A 19796-nucleotide genomic window follows, 5' to 3' on the forward strand; every position below is an offset into this window, starting at 1 on the left:
TTATTATTATTATTATTTTTATTATTTATTGTAATTCTTTAATTTCAGGCATTACAAACAACCAATTATGAATACATTCTTAATGTGACTATGTCATCATCTTTTTGGATAGGCCATAAACTGTGACAGCACTTTTTGCAGTGTTTTTTTTTTTAAACACTTTATACTTTGTTAACCTGTACTATACAATAATATTCTTATGGCACGTTAAAAATCTGAAAGGATAAGCATTTTTTTCTATTTTTGGTTTCTAACTTTAAATTTTAAATCTTAAATCTATGTCAGAAATAAAATCAATAAAAATAAGATTAAACATGTGAATTCAATGTCGCCTGAGAGTCAAAACAACGACAAACTACTCATTTTTGTCACATTCTTTACATCCCACTCATCCCATCTTTATCTTGTCTCCCGTGACATGTTTCTTATATACCTCCACCCAATTTATTCTCTCTTCCTCCTACATCCATCCCTCTCTCCTAATCAACACATCCTTGTTTCCTCCGTCCGTTTTGATAACTTCCACTCTCCTCCCCCTCTCCTCCACCGCCCTGCTCCTCCTCTTTCTCCTCCTCCTCCTCCTTCTCCCACTCAGACCATGGAGACCCAGATGGAGGAGTGGTATAAGGAGGTGGGGCAGCTCCAGGTGCAGGTGGCCTCCATCCCGCAGCAGACGCAGATCAAAGAGACGGTTGCCGAGCGTCAGGCCGTCGTGGAGGCCAGGATGGTGCGTCTGATCGAGCCGCTGAAGGAGCGACGACGCATCCTGCTGGCGTCCAAGGAAGTTCACCAAGTCGGACGAGACCTGGAGGATGAGATTGTGAGTTTGACGTTTTTTTATTTGCAAAGGCATTTGAAAAATGAAAATCTTAACTGTTTTGAGACAGTTATTGTTCAACCCTGTTGCAGTCTAAATTCTTCAAAAAGGTCTTAAGATATCTCTACAACTTGATTAGATGACATTATTAATGAGATTCATTAGGATATTTCTGTAAATTCAGAAATTCTAGAAAACATTTTCACTTCACTTCATGTAGGTTGTTAAAAAAAAGATCTATTTTAAATTCAGGCTAAATATGTAATGTTGACAGGTTTTTATTTAATCTATTAAATTTAAGATGCACACACACATACAGGAACATTCACATACAATACATGAGATCTACATATGCACACCCACAAACTCATACATGTACAAATATTCACTGCTATGTGTCATATTGTTGTGGTTGTAGTTGTGGATCCAGGAGCGCCTCCCGATGGCCATGTCTCAGGAGCACGGCTCCACTCTGCAGGCAGTCCAGCAGCTCATGAAGAAGAACCAGGTAAGGAAATCAGAATAGGCGGCGACTCTTAACCGCAGCCGTAACCTAATACATAACTGAAGTCTGTCACCACCCTAATTTCAACTCATCGTGATCAAGTCACAGAAAGATGGACTGACATTATGTGATAGATAAACATGATGTGCAAATCCCAAGTCCTAATTTATCTCCCTTTATACCTACTCACCTACCTTATTATGTACTGTACTTATTTTACTCATGGAATTCTACAGTGAATCTTATTACCATTGTTCTGCTTTAAATAACATAGAAAAGATCTAAACAGCCACCTCCTTATTCCTGTTATTGCATGCTGCCTCTCCTACAGACACTTCAGAGGGAGCTGCAGGGCCACAGGAGCAGGATCGAGGACGTCCTGGAGAGGGCGGGGATCATCGCTTCCATACGCAGCCCAGAGGCCGACTGCGCCAGGGCGGGCCACGACCAGCTGGCCCAACTGTGGGCTCTGCTCTGGGCCGAGACCGAGAGGAGGCAGCTGGTCCTGGACGCCATGTACCAAGCCCAGCAGTACTACTTTGACACGGCAGAGGTGGAAGCCTGGCTGAGCGAGCAAGAGCTGCACATGATGAACGAAGAGAAGGGGAAGGTGTGTGTGCGATTGACTGAAAGTTGCTCGGCATTTCAATAAAAAACAACTAATAAATTGCTCATTATCAGTTTCAAAATCACTGCATGTAGTCTGTTATCATCAAGGAATCATTTCCTCATAGAATTTCAGTCATTATAACAGCCTTGATTGCACAAGTCTCGTGCAGTCTCGAGTTCTGATTGCAGAACCTCTGCCAGTCTCACCAAGTGTAGATACAAAAATTAAATCTAAAATCATCAGTAATGCTTTAATATTAATTTCGTTTTGTTGGACCCTGATCTGAGCATGACTCTTTCCTCTTTACATAGACTTATACATAGAGGCAGGATTGAACATTTGTGCTGTGTGTGTATTATTTTTAAAGTAAAACTCTTCCTTGTGTGTGTTGTTTCTTCCTTCCACCAGGACGAGCCAAGCACACTGCAGCTGCTGAAGAAACACTTGGTCCTGGAACAGACCATCGAGGACTACGCTGAGACCATCGGACTGTTGTCACAGCAATGTAGACAGCTGCTGGAGATGGGGCATCCAGACTGGTGAGCATGCAAACACCCACTCTCACACACACACACACACACACACACACACACACACACACACACACACACACACACACACACACACACACACACACACACTCACACACATGATCTAACAGAAATTTTCTGTCACCACAAAATAAATTACAGGAATGCTCATAATTTTCTGCATTATGAACCCAATAGAAAGTGTTTGATTTCAGAAGTCAGTTGCCAAAGTTAACCATGAAAAAAATACATTTTTTTCATTAAAACTCTGGAAAAAGTTTTGCTGACTTTTTTTTTCTTGTCTTTTTCTTGCTATTTGCTAGCGGATACATTTCTGCCAATTTTAACTTTTGAAAATGAAAGATTTAGTTTATAGATTTATTTATATCAAGGACCATGTACAAAATACATGAATCTCAAAAAGAATAGAGATAATTTTTTGTACCAGATTGAGCTACTAGCTAATATCCATCTGTAGTCCCTGGGCAGGTGAAAGGAAATAATAAGAAACACAAAAAACCTTGGCAAGGCATTTGCTTGCAAAGACATAACCGTTTCCTCCTTTGTATCTTGCAGTCTAGCCACAGAATGTTTCAAATTGATCATTCATGTGTTAATGAATATACACTCTGTGACCACTTTATTAAGTACTGTTCACCTGCTTGTTAATGCAAATATCGAATCAGCCAATCATGTGGCAGCAACTCAATGCATAAAAGCATGCAGATACGGTCAAGAGGTTCAATGTGCTCTAAGTGACTTTGACCTTGGAATGATTGTTGGTGTCAGACAGGCTGGTTTGATTATATCAGAAACTGCTGATCTGCTGGGATTTTTACACACAGTCTCTAGAGTTTACAAAGAATGGTGCGAAAAACAAAAAACACCCAATGAGCTGCAGTTCTGTGGACGAAAACGCCTTGTTAATGAGAGAGGTCAGAGGAGAATAACCAGACTGGTTCAAGCTGACGAGAAGGCGACTGTAACTCAAATAACCATGAGTTGCAACATTGCTATGCAGAAGAGCATATCTGAACACACAACACGTGGGACCTTGAGGTGGACGGGTTACAGTAGCAGAAGACCACAACGGGTTCCACTCCTGTCAGCAAAGAACAGGAAACTGAGGCTACAGTGGGCACAGGCTCAGCAAAACTGGACAGTAGAAGATTGGAAAAAACGTCGCCTGGTCTGACGAATCTCTGCGACATGCAGATGGTAGGGTCTGGGAACGGGGTCCTACCCTGTATTAGAAAGGTGTAAAGTGTGTAAAGTGGTGGTGGTGTATTGTATGTCATGATTTCAAAAGCATCAACGCTGACATCCTTTGTACTTCTGACGCTTGCATATCTGCTGCAGGTAACTGAAGGTAAATGCTACAGTTCTCCCTGATTTTTTTATACTTGCACTGACACTCCTCTTCTCTCTTTTCCACAGCGAGCAGATCAGCAAGCGTCAGTCGCAGATCGACCGTCTGTACGTGTCTCTGAAGGACCTGGTGGAGGAGAGGAAGAGCCGTCTGGAGCAGCAGTACTGGCTCTACCAGCTCAACAGGGAGGTGGATGAGCTGGAGCAGTGGATCGCTCAGAGGGAGGTGGTAGCCAGCTCGCCCGAACTGGGTCAAGACTTTGAGCATGTCACTGTAAGTGTGTCAACAGATGGTGTCTGTGGATGAATAATAGATTTAAGAAACATTGTTCATTAGTCACATTGAAATCAAAAACAACGCTGGTCTTGTTGATTATTTGTTACTACAAGATATTATTAACTGTTAATTGGACAGTGACATGATGGTGTGTGAAAATGTTACATGTACCAATTTTAAATAATAGTTTTATTCATTTACAGCAGCTAATAAATCTGCTTCTGTGCGCTCTATGAATAAGTAACTTACCTGAAACATATGGAGAATAATAGATGTTAATTTACTAACGATATAAAACAAGAAAATTATAAATCTTTTCTGTTCTTCTTATATTTTCTTTCCCGTCTTACCTCCGCCCCTGCCACACCTTTAGGTCCTGCAGGAGAAGTTTACAGAGTTTGCATCGGAGACAGGCAGTGTGGGGCAGGAGCGAGTGACGGCCGTCAACCAGATGGTGGACGAGCTCATCGACTACGGCCACTCAGAGGCCGCCACCATCGCTGAATGGAAGGATGGAGTGAACGAGGCCTGGGCTGACCTGCTGGAGCTCATGGAGACCCGGGCACAGATGCTCGCCGCCTCACACCAGCTGCACAAGTTCTTCTCTGACTGCAGAGAGGTAAGATACCTGAGGAACACAGCTGAGACACAAGACAATACATAGATACAATATGATATAGTGTTTTAAACCAAATAGTATAATATTATATGGTGCAATGATGACTTTATTGATCTCTGAGGGGAAATTCAATGCAACACACAACATGTACAATGCACATTACAATAAGGGTCATTATTTTCTGGTTTATACAGATTTTCCCTAAAAAAAAAAAAAAAAAAAAAACTTTTTTTAAAAGGAGACGATTAATTTAGACTAATTTTGCCCACATTTAATGTCTTCATGCATCTAAAGTTTTAGTGTTTTCTGGTGCAAGAAGACACTGCTCACCACAGTTTACTGTAACCAAGGCTCGCATTGTGGTGAGAACAGCTCCAAAACCTGAAAAGGGGGAGAAAATGTAAATGAGCTGCCAATTATGCACCGGCGTCCTTCAAAGTAAGCAAACTATTCAGTGTTTCTGCCCTGCAGAAGGTATTTTTAGTGTAAGCTGAATTTTAGCATTATAGATTTTTTTGTCCAATTTTTATGATGATGATGATGCGACATGACAAGAAACTGTTGTTGTAGAGGACAAACATTGTAGCTACAAAATGTATTCTGGAGGTTATTTTTATGGGTTTAAAAATATTTTATAAACCCAAGATTTGTGGGCATTCCTTAACCCACAGAGGGGAGTATTGATTGTTCATTGGCAGTTAAACTTAAAAATCATAGAAAATTCAGTCAGTTTGGCTGTATGTGTATGTATGTGTATGTGAATGAAGATTTCTCAGTTACTCCTTTTTCTACACAAATCTCACAAACCACACAGACATTATATAAAATACAGAAGTGTCATACTTTTCCCCACATACTGTAGACATGGAACACTTCTGTACTGCTTGTTCTTTTTTTCAGGTTTTGGCCCAGATTGAGGACAAACATCGAAGGCTTCCGGAAGTTCGGGCTCGACAGGGCAGCACTGCCAACACCAGCACCCTGCAGAGACTCCTGCACAGCTTCGAACAGGACATACAGCTGCTGGTCACGCAGGTAAAGCAACATGTACATGAACAGACAGCATGTAAAATTACCTACTTCATTATTCACTGACCTCAAGACTCATGCAGAGAAGAATCACAAAGACTTCCCCCAGTGTGATATAACTCTAACTCAACTAATTTTGCTATTTTTCACTTGCTGTGCCTCCCATTCATACAGACATTAGGTGGAGGTGATCATTTTGAATCAGTACAGATTACTATTATTGTTACATGGACTAAATTGCCTGTCCCGGCATACTGATATTCTACGCTACTTTGTTGTATTTTGTTCTACTTTACAGACAGTTTATGGTTACAGGTATGGTTGGAACTTTGATGTGATTAATTTGCCATTATTTTAAAACTGTAAATTGAATGAATTTAAAAAAGTTAAATTGAATATAGAGTGATACTAAAAATCTTTAATATGAGTTATTTGTGAGTCTGAATCTTCATGGCAAAACTACCTTCTTACTCTGCATTTATCTTCATTTTTATCTAGTTTATGTCATGTACCTGGGGAACAGAAACGGTGTTCTTTTACTGAAGAACGATGCAAAATCACAGCTGCTATGTGTCAACTCCAGTGACAGAGCCCATACCATTTGGCCCTGACTAAACACAGCTGTCAGAGCAGCTGTGTTTTGTGCGTCATTTGGAAAACAAACTCTTTCTCTATCCATTTTTTTATTTGTGTTTCTTTCTTGTTCAGCTTTCGTTTTCCTAAAATCTGCACTCCCACTCTACCAGGTGCGTCAGCTGCAGGAGAGTGCGGCCCAGCTGAGGACGGTGTATGCCGGCGAGAAGGCTGAAGCCATCGCATGCCGCGAGCACGAAGTGATGCAGTACTGGAAAGAGCTGCTGACGTCCTGCGAAGAGTGTCGAGTACAGATTACCACTGAGACGGACAAGCTGAGGTTCTTTGGCATGGTCCGAGATCAGATCATGTGGATGGACTCGATCATCTGTCAGATAGGGACAGGAGAGAAGCCCAGGTATCTACCTTACAGGAGCAGGAACACAGAATCTGTTAACCTTTTTAAATCAAGGTGGTATGGTATAAAAGTATTTAAAACTATAATGACCAGAGGGAGTGAAGTTCTATTTACAGCATACTGTATGTTTTATACCAAATAGGATTTGACGTTTTAGACCTTGTTGTGTAGTGCTGACTCTCAGTTTGCATCAGACTCTGGAGCAAAATTACATTGAAAATGACTGTTATTAGCAGATAATATACAGTACAATTACCAGTGTACCAGCAGAAGAACATTTCTGATAGGAGAAGTATTCCATATAAGAGTACCAAAACCTATTTTCAGCAAAGCATAACTGCCATTTTTGAAACCCAGTGTAATTTGTGATCTGAGCCAACATTTAGCCAACTCTCTTTAAAACAGCTCACATCAACAGCAATACTTTTACAAATTTTAGCAGTTACTCATCCCTGTTTTCAATCTTAAATTTACAAAAATAACAGACTGCTTCTTTCTTGTAAATAGATCTTAAACCATCTTAAACACAACTTGTTAGAACAGAACAGGTCATTGTGCTGCTGTGATATTTTTCACATGATCAAGAACTCCATAAAAAACTCGAATTACTTCTCTGATTATATCTGATTAGGTTTCCCTGAGGAACGTACCAGTCTCAATATCTTTACAACACATTTGTATTTCTGTTAACATTCTCTATGTATGACCATATCATAGATTATATTAGGATGATTCATTTATTCGTTCAAAAATACAGCAAAGAAGCACCATTTTGATATGGTGTGGTTTAATATGACATAGTGTGGTGTTTGTGTACTGAGCAAAGTGTCTGTGTGCTCTGTGGTTCCTGCAGGGACGTGTCCTCAGTAGAGGTGCTGATGAATTATCACCAGAGTCTGAAGAGCGAAGTGGAGGCTCGTAGCCGGAGCACTCTGGAGTGTATCGAGATGGGCAAAACCCTGCTGGCTGCTAGAAACCCAGCAGCTGAAGAGGTGAGATCAGGAGATCTGATAATTATTATAAACTTCAGTTAAACTTTAATAATCTACAAGGGAAACTGGAGCAGTGCAGCAGCAATAATAATATTATAAATTAAATTGCATTATTTTTACATTACAAAATTCCTTGTGTTGATTATTGACCAGGGTCCCATGGGCTTTGAAAATTCTTGAATGTTTGTGCATTTAAGAAAACTAAAATAAAGCATAAAAACATTTTTGTGAAAGAATAAACTGCCTTGAAAGTACTTGCATCACAGACTTCACATTCTGACGAAAACCCACGGATCAGGAATAACAGAATAACACAAGACCTGAATTTCACCAAAAAGTACTTTAAATTCATGGAAAAGTGCTAAAATCTGATTTTCAAAAGAGTAAGGGGCCCTAAATTGACTCTGCTGTGCAAAATATACAGATAGACAGACAGACAATAAGAACAAGTAACTAAAATCTTAATTAGAAATCATTAGTGCTTTCATTAGTTATTTTAGCACTAATTTTGACTCTGACCCCTGTAATACTGTGATTCTGATTTAGCCTGAAGAAGAGCACCTATATTTATGACATGATTTTATTTCTCAGATTAAGGAGAAGCTGGACAAGGTGGTTGCTAAGCAACATGAGCTGTCTGAGAAGTGGGACAAGCACTGGGAATTCCTACAGCAATGTAAGTACACACACACACACACACACACACACACATACACACACAGAGGTATACAATCTTTAATAAATATAAACAGATGTACGAACACACAGAGATACACATATAAAGTATAATTACACATAATGTTCAAGGAGAAAATACGTTTTTTTTTATTTGCTTTTGAATATTATTTTTGTTTCTCCTCTCCTCCCCTCAGTGTTGGAGGTTCACCAGTTTGCCCAGGAGGCGGTAGTGGCGGAGGCATGGTTGACCGCTCAGGAGCCGTTCATCAACAGCAAGGAGCTGGGTGGGAGTGTAGACGAGGTGGAGCAGCTGATTCGTCGACATGAAGCCTTCCGCAAAGCCGCCGCCACCTGGGAAGAGCGATTCAGCTCACTGCGACGACTCACCACGGTAATATCATCATCATCATTACTGTGTCAATACATGCACAATCTGGCCAAGATAAAAGAGAGTTTTCTAAGTTGTAAGTTCCAAAAGACTATAATTGTTGGCTAAAAGCTGAGGATTTTCAAGCGACTTATTAGTCTCAAAGTTTGATTTTAAAGCTGGTTCTGTTTTCTTTCTGCAGGTAGAAAAGTTGAAAGCAGAGCAAAGCAAACTACCCCCGACCCCTCTGCTGGGTCGTAAAGTCTTCCTGGACCCCCAAGATGCCTCACACAGTCCATCCATCCTCCCCTGCCTCCCGATCTCCCCGGTCACAAGACAGACCATCTATGAACAGAACGAAGCCAGCTCTCCTCCCTCGCCCTCACCTGCGACGCCTACACCCTCTCCTTCATCTGTGGCTTGTCGGCTGGGGTCAACAGTCGCTAACTACACCCCTGTGATGAATGGCTCCAGCTACCGCCACACCCTGGAGGCACAACGCGGCGGCGTAGTGGGTGTGGCTGCAGGACTGGGCCAGCCCGCACCTTCCTCGATCGCCTCAGTTGCCACGGCGGCCATGCTAGTCTCAGCCAACCAGGTGCGAGAGAGCGCCAGCGCAGCAAAAGACCATGCGACAAAGGCAATGAGTCACCTCCAGCCACCACAGGCAGCTAGGGCACTAGAGGTGAAATCGTCCCCGTATCTACGGCAACCCAAAATCAAACACTTGGATGATGCGGTGACACCGCTGCTTGTGGCCAGCCGGCTGGAGAAAGCGAGGGAGAGGGGGAGGGAGAGAGAGATGATGATGGGAGAGATAGGGATGGAAAGAGCGGAGGTGGCTGTGATGGCCGAGGTGGTGCTCCAGGAGCCGAGCCGGGAGCGTCTGCACAGCGAGCCCACCAGAGGGCCTCGGGGATCCAGGACTGACCCGTTAGGTCACGCTGAGCCCCAGGTCCAGACCCACACCTACCACAGGATAGAACGGCAGCTGTCCAGCGAGCAGCTGATCCAGGCACGCAGGGACGAGCTGCCTCAGGAGGTGTGGAGGGAACATGCTGAGAGGCGGGAGAAACGGACGCTGGAGAGACAAACATCCAGCGAGCAGGAGGGCCACGGGGGCCACGAAGGCCGGCGGAGAGAGAGGGATCGACACCGACTGGAGAGACAGGAATCCAGTGAGCATGACACCGGGAAGGAGCACTCAGACAGACGCTCAGGAGGAGGGTGAGACTTTGAGTGTACTGAGGTGTCTTTTAGGTTGTGTTGTCTGTCTTTTCTAATGTGTTGCAAATGTAGTGATTGTCTAATTTTAATATGTGGACACCAGGAGCAGGTACAGTACAGTATATGAATGGATGTTTACTTAGATATTTTTGAATACATTTTTTGGAGTTGGCATTTAGTTCATATTTCTGCTGAGCACTATAAAAATGTCTGTTATGAATGTTGGACATTACAGTTGGATAATTTTGCAGGAAAGAAATGCAAAAAAAAAAAAAATCATGATTGATATTTTTACCTAAAGCTCTTAATGTGATTCTCTAATTTGAATTTTTCTACAGAGAAAAGAGATCCACCATGGCAGAAATTGTAGAGCAGCTGCAAGAAAGAGAAGCAGCACAGGTATGGAGATTTATGTGTTGTGCATTTCATCCAAATACAGTGTTTGCAAATATACACTGCAAATGTTTATTTGTGTTTTATATTCTAGCTCAGTAAAAAACAAAACAAACCTGTACTACCACTATCTGCCCGTTCTCAGTTTTTTGGTAAATCACTACATCACTTCTTGGTGACGATTTCTCTAGTTTACACAAAGTTGAACATTTTTGATCTCTCACATGCTCTCCTACAATGGATTGAGAGACGTTCATCTCAGAAAATGAATATAAACCAACATCTCACACACCTCACACCTTAAAAAGGAGGCAGTGAGTGTGAAGAATTAGCTATGTAGACAAAGAAAACTGGGTTATGTAGATTAACATACATTACATGTGAATTGGATAATACTGGTAGATAAGTCAGTCTGGTTGCTGATTAGAGTGATCCCTGATAACCTGGAATCACAGGGAGAACATTTTTAGATAACTAAAAGGCCATCAAAGACTTAACAGAGATTATTTCTTTCAAACCATGAACCAAGATCTTACTGACTCCATCACCCCTCCTCACCCTCAGGCCCGTGGTGAGGTTCCCCGCCTGCCTAACGGGGTACCAGAGAAGTCTTCCCGTCCCGACCGGCCTCGAGCTCGGGACAGACCCAAACCACGGCGCCGACCACGACCCAAAGAGGCAGGAGAGACGACGCGGCGGTCAAGGTCCGCTCCGGCCCAGAGCAGCCCGGCAGTCCCCCAGCCGCCAACACACACCGCACACCATGAGGGCTTCCTTTTCCGCAAGCTGGACATCGAGATCCTGAAGAAGAGCACCAATAGGTGGGTGTTCAGGGTCATAATGATGAGCGTAACATCTGGACGAGCAGATGATAGATGTCGGAGAGAAGGAGGATGGACACTGGTGTCATGAGTACCAGACTTTAGGAATTCTGATGAATTAATTAGAAAATGTGCATGGTCAAATAGTACTTGGAAGTAATGCTTACAGTTTAATTTGACGGGTGGGGTTTACCACAAAAGAGCAATTCATGTATTGTCAAGTAAATTATTTTTCACATAAAATGATTCCAACATGACTTTTACATTCCACCTGTTGTTGCTAAATCTAAACTTTCTGGTCTTTACTGTTGAATGTTGCAAACCCCATCATTCAAGGACTGCTAAATAGTATTTTCAAATACTATTTGACTCATGTTGACTGCAGCACACGTCATATCTCTGCTGTCTGTTTCTGGTGACATCACTGCTCCCTCCATTTATTTATTCAACAATGATGACAGGGGCATGACTCTGGCATGCTAAGCTAACAAGCTCACACACTGCGCTGACACTGCATCTGACATGTTGAACAGATGCATGACTGTCAACGGCGCAGAGGACATATGATGCCTCATTGGTTGCCCCGGCGTGTGGGTCAACATGATATAGACAATACTTAGCTAAGATTTGGATTTTTTCAGCAGACGTACTGTATGTCTTTACAGGCACACGTACATTAAGGTTTACACATGTTTAGATTCAAGGGATGCAATGACATGTTCATTTTTACCTATTGTGTTAACTAGGTAACACATTTGAAAAAGTTCTACATTCTGCAAAGTGGCATTTTGTCAGTCAATGGTCAAATTTTTTGGAAGCAGATCAATTTGTGGCACATCTTACTGTTTGCTGTAATTGACAAAAGTCACATTATTATGATGGAAAAGTTTAGCAGTGGAGAAGTAATATATCACTATTTGTTGTGTTGCTTGTTGCTCGCTCTCAGCACTGTCTTAGATCTCTAACCAGTTAAAAATATAGTGTTGTTTGCTTCCAAAACACAGTAAGAGCTGTTTGAAAACAGAAATCGCAGTGCCCGACAGTTTAAGAATAATCCTATCAATCCATCATAATCCATTATGATAATTTTTTAAATGTATTGCTCCTGTTAGATTATTAAGTGGCACTGCTAGTGTATAGGCTGGTAGTTGTGTAGTTTCCTCCACAATTAAACAATTGTCTAATATAGAAAAATACCCACCCAGAAATCAAAATAAATAGAGTATCCCGTTGATAGTGGCACCAGGAGACACTTCAGACACTACATTATTCTCATGTCAGGCTGGAGCTTCTGAATATTTGATTTATGTCATCTCTGATCATCAGCATCAGAATGTGAAGACAACAGTTACATTACTTTAAACAGCAACCCGCAGAAATCTTACCGCATGTGAAAAACATCATGCATGATGCTTACGATGCCTCCTGATCTAATACGAGCCCACAGAATAAAGCACAGCAGAAGTGGTTGGCTGGCTAGCAGACTGACTGGCTGGTTGATTGAGCTGTTGATGGCACACACTGCCTTGCCACACACACACACACTACCTGGCCTCCACAGATGACCGCCCTGCTTCCTCCAGAGAGACACCAACGGCAAAGTCTCTTTCTGCACTGCCCTCTAGTGGCTGGGCTGACCACGCACAGCTAAAAGCTCATCCCCTTCCAGCTATGGATGAGTCTCAATCACGTGGCCACTCAAGGCAATGGATGAATATCTCGTATGTACATGCCCTGTTATGTACATGGCAAGGTAAAGCATAATCCTGAATGGCTTAAATCTGGACAAGTGTGAATCTCCAAACAGCTCCTCGTTTGGCTTATTGTGTGCTCTCTTTTTGCTTTATATTCAACTTTGATTGGAGGAGAAGATCTGTGGGGCGGGTTCTCAGGCCTTTCCCTCCAGTCAATACTGAGAAAGAGAGGATACAGTTAGTCTCTGAGGAAGGATTGAGATCCAACCTGTCTCTGTTACATAGCTACATGACGAGGCACTGAGTATGTTTATGTGCACATTAATATTCTGGTATTATTCAGGATAAACAAGTGTTTCTTATAATAGGATACGCCGCATGTGAATGGTGTGTACTCTTTATATTACCCTGATGAACTGAATCACAAACTGACTGCATATCGTGGTATAAAAATCTGTCAGTCACCAGTTTCACATTAAAGTTTCACATCACTTTTGGCTTAGAGCTGTCATTGCTCAGTTTCTAATTAAGGGTTTCTTTCATCAGTCTCTCTGAAAAGCTGAAACATGTTACGGAGGTTTTCTGTCCATATAAATTAATATCTACTACTGTGAAGGATAGTAAAATCTGAACACTTTATTTTAACAAAGATAAAGATTGATTAGAATTCAACAACTGCAGCTCCTATGAGGCTTATGTTGCCTGCACACTGTGCGAGAACAAAATAATAAATCTATCTAATTTTCTATCGAATAAAATCTTGGTCCCAGTCTGTGTCAGACTGCATCACATTTTGAGGCATGCCTTGGTGTAATGAAAGCCTGGTGAATCGTAGTGCTACGATGTAAACCGAAAAAAAGAGCCGATGCGAGCAGTGACGCTTCAGCAAGTCATGGTCATCCATCTGCTCTCATGTCTTGAAAATGTAGGAAAACAATTAACAAGCTTTGGCCGGCACTCCTATGCATCAAAAGAGGAGAGCTTGAACCCAGTCGTGTCTGGGGAAAAGAGGGCAAGGCCAACTCTGCAGCAAGCTTGCCAGGGTATTTTACGTAAGACCTAATTTTTCCTCAAGGTCAAAACTTCTTTCAAATTTAACCATAATAGATGGTAGTGCTGAGTAGACACCTTATCACATGCACCATTGGTCTTCTCCAGTCTAAGATCTGTTTGTTCACAGAGGTATTTGAAATCGGCATATTAAGCTGCACACAGACAGTTTGCTCTGAATAATACCTATATTTGGATGTAAGCTATTAATTGGAATGCTGTGTGCATGTAAACACGCTCACAGAGGGAAAAGAAGCATGACTACGAGTTTGTCGTATAAGTTGTTGTTGCCAAAATGCCATTTAACCAAACTCTCCCTCTTTTCTCCTCTCTTCCTCGGTGCTACTGGCTGCTCCTCTCGTCTCCTCCAAGGTAAGTCATATATAAGCCCCACACACAGAGACACACAAACTGTACGTGGCCTCCCTCCCCATCCCTCCATCCCCACCTCCTCCGTCCGTCTGTCTGTCCGTCCGTTCGTCTGTGTTTGTTCAGCAGTGTGTTTCCTCCTCCCTTCTTGGTGCCGGTCCATCCCGCCTACCTACCTGTCTGCTCTGGTCAGGTGAGTGAGGTGTTAGCTTAGCGAGAGCGACTCTGCAGCTCCTCCTGACTCCTCCCATCTCCCCCCCCTCCCCCAACCACCACCTCCCTACCTCTCCCCGTACTCCTCCCCTCCACCTTCCCCTCCTCCTCCACTCTCCCTTCCCTCACACCTCCTGCCTTCCCACACCACAGCAGGTCATGGGTCAACCTGTACTGCGTGCTGAACAAAGGGGAGATGGGTTTCTACAAGGACGCCAAGAACACCACCACACCCTACAACAACGAGCCGCTGCTCAACCTCTCCCACTGCCACTGCGACGTCACCAATGGCTACAAGAAGAAGAAGAACGTCTTCACGCTCAAGTGAGGAGCTGTTTTCATACTCATGCTTGCTGTTTGTGTGATGTTTTTTGCAGACCTGGGTTAAATATCAAACTCTTAGATTTTGTTTTTGCCTTAATTTCTTCTAAAGTTATCCACCAAACATGTTTTGCACTACACTGTTTGTGAGTTCAATTCCTCTTCTCTTTTTGCAGAACGAAGGACGGCAGTGAGTTTTTGTTTCATGCAAAAGATGAGGTGAGACATTCCGGTGTTTCTAATTACATCTCCAAATAGCTGAGGTGGTTGTAACAGTGGCTTTATTATAGGAACATTAAACCGTAAATGTCTGTGATCCCTCTCTCCCTTGCAGGAGGACCTCAAAGTGTGGGTAACCAACATCACCGCCAGTATTTCGGAGCACGAGGAGATTGCCAAATGGGGTCAGCCCCAACCAACTACCTCATCCACCGACGAGGGCACGCGCCGCGATGGCAGCAAGGCGGACAACAGGTCAGAGCGCGGCGGCGAGCGCTCCGACCGGGCCGAGCGGATTGAGCGGGCAGAAAAAGAAAGGGAAAAGGAGAAGGAGAGAGGCGAACGGTCGGAGAGGTCAGATCGGGGCGGGAAATCGGAAGCGAAGCGCTCGGAAAAGTCTGGTAAGAAAAAGTGAGCCGGGTAACGGATTGGATTGAAGCGAATGAACTCCGGATAGGAGGCGGGGCCGTAGACTGGTAGTGAACGCCCCCCTCCGTCTCTCCGCCTCCAACACTGTCAACAAAGTGGTTGTGTTTGGATGGAAAGTGACACACAGGACAGAAGGATTGACCCCAGACTCACTTATAGGACGGACGGGACAGATTTGGAGCAGGAGTCATCTTTCTCAATCTCTCCCTCTCTTCTTCTGTGTCTCTGAGAGAACACACAGAGTCACTGATGCCTCGCCGACGCCCTCTGGTGGCTATTTCAGAGAACTATAGAGAGAGTTTCGTGCTGCTGAAACCCGCGCAGCGTTCACGTGAGAGAGAGAGACAGGACACGCATCATGTTAACTCAAAGGCTGTTACTGATTGCTGGTAGTGCGATGAAACGTAGCTCATTCTGTTCCATGTTTGTTTTTTCTATGAGATGAGCTGTATCTGTATGTATTTCTCGTCTGTCTGTCCTATCTACTGTATCTATCTGTCTGTAAGTCGAGACATCCTACACTATGTCTTATCAATACTCGGAAATCGAAAGAGAATAAAATTATGCCAAAATGTTTTACAGACATACAAACTTAGAAAAACTTTTTGTTAACTGGTTTCACCACTTTGTCCGATCTGTCTCGAGGTCTGGCCATGAGAAAATGTGGAATTTAAACTGGTTTTACTTTGATACCAAACAGCACTGAAACCACATTCATCCAAACGCACCATGATTGAATCAACACTGAAAAACAGCTACAGTACTGTGCTGATTCTGGGAAGGTGAAAAGATGATGATTTAAGACAAGAGAAGAGTAGATGGCCGACCAGGGTGATGGTCTTCAAAACAATCAGGAATGCAAAAAACAAGAGGAAAGCAGAAATGTTTAATCACTGCTCAGAAAGTCAGAGAAATACATCCAAAGGCTTGAAATCTTGACTTTTAAGAAAGATCACAACCCCGAAAATTGCTTGAAATCTTCTTACATTTAATGTCTAAATCTGCCCACGAAGAGCAAACAGAGCAGCTTCTCTTCGTTTATACATGATTTATTTAGGATTAGATCTTGTGAAGATTTCTGCAAGACAGATGGGTCACAGGGTGTTAAACCTGTGACATAAAGATTACAGGACAGTTTGGTCACTGCAGCCACTTGGGCTCCCAAGTCTAATTTATAAAACAAAAAACCAACATATGTACAGTTCTTGGATCAGTGATCAGAAAGAGATAAAAACTAGACTTAATCTGATGGTAGATTCTGGTTCCCAGGGGCCTCATTTGTTAACATGTTTAAGTTGACTTTATTTAATGTTAAATGTCCTTAAATTACATGTTTGGTTTTGGTCATAAGCACAAAATCTGCGCCTGGCATGTTTTTAATGAATGAGGCCCTCGGGCTGAAAACGGGCCTCATCTACTCTTTTATTCTTTGACAACATCAAACTACTCGTTGGATATTCTCTTTGATTTATTCACACAAACACTGTTGCATCCTTTTTTCTATACAGAATTCAAAATATCTTGTTTTTGTGTGCGTGTGTGTGTGTGCGTGTGCTGCTGCTCTCCGCTCCCAGGGTCTCCATAGCTCTCAGGTTATTTATGTTAGTGTGTGCTTACGGTGTGCTTCACGTGTTAATATGTTTGTCCCCTCAGACGACACCTCAGTCTTCCAGACACTTCCGATCCACAACACACACACACACACACACAGAAGATTATAACTCAGCAGGTTTACAATGTCAATGGTTATAAACATGTTACAGAGTTTAAAAGGTCATCGGACTGTCCAGATCAACATCCCATCAGTGTAGAATAAGACAGGAATGAATGAATTTATAAATGGATGAATAAGTGAATGAACTGACACACCGTTGAGAGCCAGGATATCAGACTGACCAAATATTTAGAAAAAGGGGTTAAACTGTCTGTAAGTTGTGAGATTGCATGTTTTGCTTGGAGAGAAATCACTCGTCAAAAGAAGCTTGTCTTTGCAGCCCGCTGACACGGCATCCTCACATCAGTTTATGTTAAATTTCCTATAAACTCACCACAAAGCCATAAACGACAGGGAAACAAGGACAAAGAAAAGGAAGGCAAGAATTGTCAAAAGTCTAATAAACTTGTAAATGCATCTGGGGAATTTTGGGAAGGAAAGTTACTTTCCTGCCTTGGTAGGAGGAGCATCCTGGTCAGATATGGGTCAGATAGCATTTAAAATCCTTTCAGGTAGGAATGCTGTTTCAATATCACTGCTACTGTATGAAAACCTTGTTCATTTCAGTTCTGGTGTTTTTGATTCTTTCAGTTAAAGTCCAACTGAAGTTGCTGCAACATATTTTCTCTGTAAATCACATGTCCTGTGTTCTCCTTTGAAAAAAAAAAAAATCTGAAACCAAAAAGGAGAAATTTATATTTTTTTGGTTAGTCAAAACTCACACTGATCAACAGCAAGACAGCAGCCTGCTACACACTACAACAGCCACCGACTTTGAACAACAATCTAGTTCCCGTTCAGGACTGTCTCATCCACTGCATGGGAGACAGTCCTGGAAGGCTGCATAGAAAAGCTCAGGGAAGCGGCTGTGTGCTGCTCTATAACGGAGGTGGGGACGTTAACCAGAAGTACATTTACCAAACCATCTAGTTAGTCTTCATCCTTGAAGTCTTTTCTCTTGTAAAACCGAAAAATACTTTTTGAAAACACTTCCGATAAAGCATAAATCTTAGTTTTGTATTGCTTGTTCCAAGCATGTTTTCTAGTGTGGCATCTTCTTTGCCTCATTGTGGTAATGGGTTTTTCAGTTTTACAAGAGAAAAGACTTCAAGGATGAAGACTAACTGGTTGATTTGGTAAATGTACTTCTGGTTAACTTCCCCACCTCCGTTATAGAGCAGCACATAGTCGCTTCCCTGAGCTTTTCTCTGGGGCCTTCCAGGATTGTCTCCCATGCCGTGGATGAGACAGTCCCGAGCGGGGCTATTGTGGTTCTCTGAAATACCACCGCTAACAAAACGCTGTCAGCCCATGGCTTATAAGGTGCAGCGCACGTTTGTATACTTTGTCTGACGTTTTCCTGCTGCCTGTACAGGAGCTAAGCCTGCCAGCGGCTGTCAATCAAACCCAGACACGCCCCTCCAGCTGCTGAGACGAAAAGGAGCATTTCTGACCTTTTTTCTGTCTTTTAATTAAAAAAAAACTATTGACAATAAATAATTTAAAAAACAATACTGACATCATTTTTGACTGCAAAAAGGGATGACTAAATGTGATTTCAGTTGGACTTTAAACGTAAAAGTTTACATCTTCCTCTATGAGCAGGTAATTTCCATGGCTGAAGAGCTCAAGAATCCCATTCAGAATTTGTTTTATATTTTCAGAAGTCTATATTTGCCAGGTTAATAATTTTCTCTCGTTTCTTAAAAGTGTAATATTGAGGTTATTATTATACCTGGCTGTTCCTGGGTTTTTAGATTGTACCTCATTCACTTAAGGATTTTAAATTCTGTCCTGACCTGTTGGTCTGTTTGTGTTAATCATAAAACATGTCTTGAGAACTGTAACTTTCTTTAATCTTGTTTTATTTCAACACACTTTATGCATCTAAATTAGGTGTGAATGCCAGATCAATGCAATCATTTACATGCATGTTGGACACAAACAGAGTTAAAAGAGGTGAATTTTGAATGAGCAAATCTTCCACGTGTATAGTGACACAGTACAGTCCTCTGCTGTCGGATTATGAATCTAACAGCATAATAAACTGACACACTTTGTTGCTGTAGATGCACACAGGAAAAAACATGCAGGGTACAGCTAACTCGCTAACAGATAACATTACAAAGTATGTTATTTGAACCTTTTTACACTGTTGACAGCAGAAACAACCAGATATGTGAAAGTCAGCATGGTTAACATTATGACAGACTGACTGAAGTACAAAAATCTAAACATTAATGGTTTGGGTGAGCTCGTAGGTACCCTGCCTGTCTGTGTGTGTCTGTGCTGTTCTGTTCACATCAACCTCAGTCTGTTGGCCGAGATGAAATGATGAATAAAATACCTTTTGGTTTATCATTAATGTATTTATAGTCGGTGTTTTCTTTTCTCACTGGAGAATGAATGTCGAACTTTGTTGTTGAAAATGTGTCAGTTTGGATGCAGATCAGCGTTTTCTCTCTGGAAAAAACTTTTTTTTTTTAAACCGCAAGTAGATCATAAGGTGATAAAAATCTACATTAAACCAGAAATAAAGAAAATTCAGTTAGTCGTTGACAGT

At 42.2% G+C, this 19796-nt stretch overlaps 1 protein-coding gene and 1 long non-coding RNA gene across 7 annotated transcripts in view; one reads left to right on the forward strand and one right to left on the reverse strand.

Annotated features, from left to right (window-relative positions):
• The window catches only part of LOC122879509 (spectrin beta chain, non-erythrocytic 4-like), a 91026-nt gene that overhangs the window by 68951 nt on the left and 2279 nt on the right, over positions 1-19796 (forward strand). For 3 of the 5 annotated variants that reach the window (XM_044203681.1, XM_044203680.1, XM_044203683.1), the window contains 17 exons: positions 596-820; positions 1236-1325; positions 1654-1932; positions 2341-2471; positions 3900-4104; positions 4481-4726; positions 5627-5761; positions 6502-6746; positions 7600-7738; positions 8330-8414; positions 8611-8807; positions 8986-10010; positions 10349-10409; positions 10968-11224; positions 14704-14874; positions 15048-15090; positions 15206-19602. In XM_044203681.1, coding sequence (XP_044059616.1) covers positions 596-820; positions 1236-1325; positions 1654-1932; positions 2341-2471; positions 3900-4104; positions 4481-4726; positions 5627-5761; positions 6502-6746; positions 7600-7738; positions 8330-8414; positions 8611-8807; positions 8986-10010; positions 10349-10409; positions 10968-11224; positions 14704-14874; positions 15048-15090; positions 15206-15505 — 3834 coding nt within the window. In that variant the 3' untranslated portion in view covers positions 15506-19602. Of the gene's footprint in view, positions 1-595; positions 821-1235; positions 1326-1653; positions 1933-2340; positions 2472-3899; positions 4105-4480; positions 4727-5626; positions 5762-6501; positions 6747-7599; positions 7739-8329; positions 8415-8610; positions 8808-8985; positions 10011-10348; positions 10410-10967; positions 11225-12785; positions 14341-14703; positions 14875-15047; positions 15091-15205; positions 19603-19796 lie in introns of those variants that run through there. The other 2 variants (XM_044203682.1, XR_006378721.1) reach the window with 2 other exon arrangements.
• On the reverse strand, positions 8631-12793 carry LOC122879514. Of its 2 annotated transcripts, XR_006378722.1 has the most exons (4): positions 12610-12793; positions 10962-11204; positions 10777-10846; positions 8631-8767 (listed from the first exon to the last, which is right to left on the reverse strand). It is a non-coding gene; the product is annotated as an uncharacterized LOC122879514 (long non-coding RNA). The 2 variants fall into 2 exon arrangements; XR_006378723.1 differs by lacking the exon at positions 10777-10846 and having other exon boundaries at positions 8633-8767.

This window comes from Siniperca chuatsi, linkage group LG7, assembly GCF_020085105.1.
Source record: "Siniperca chuatsi isolate FFG_IHB_CAS linkage group LG7, ASM2008510v1, whole genome shotgun sequence".
In the NCBI taxonomy this organism is placed as follows: domain Eukaryota; kingdom Metazoa; phylum Chordata; class Actinopteri; order Centrarchiformes; family Sinipercidae; genus Siniperca; species Siniperca chuatsi.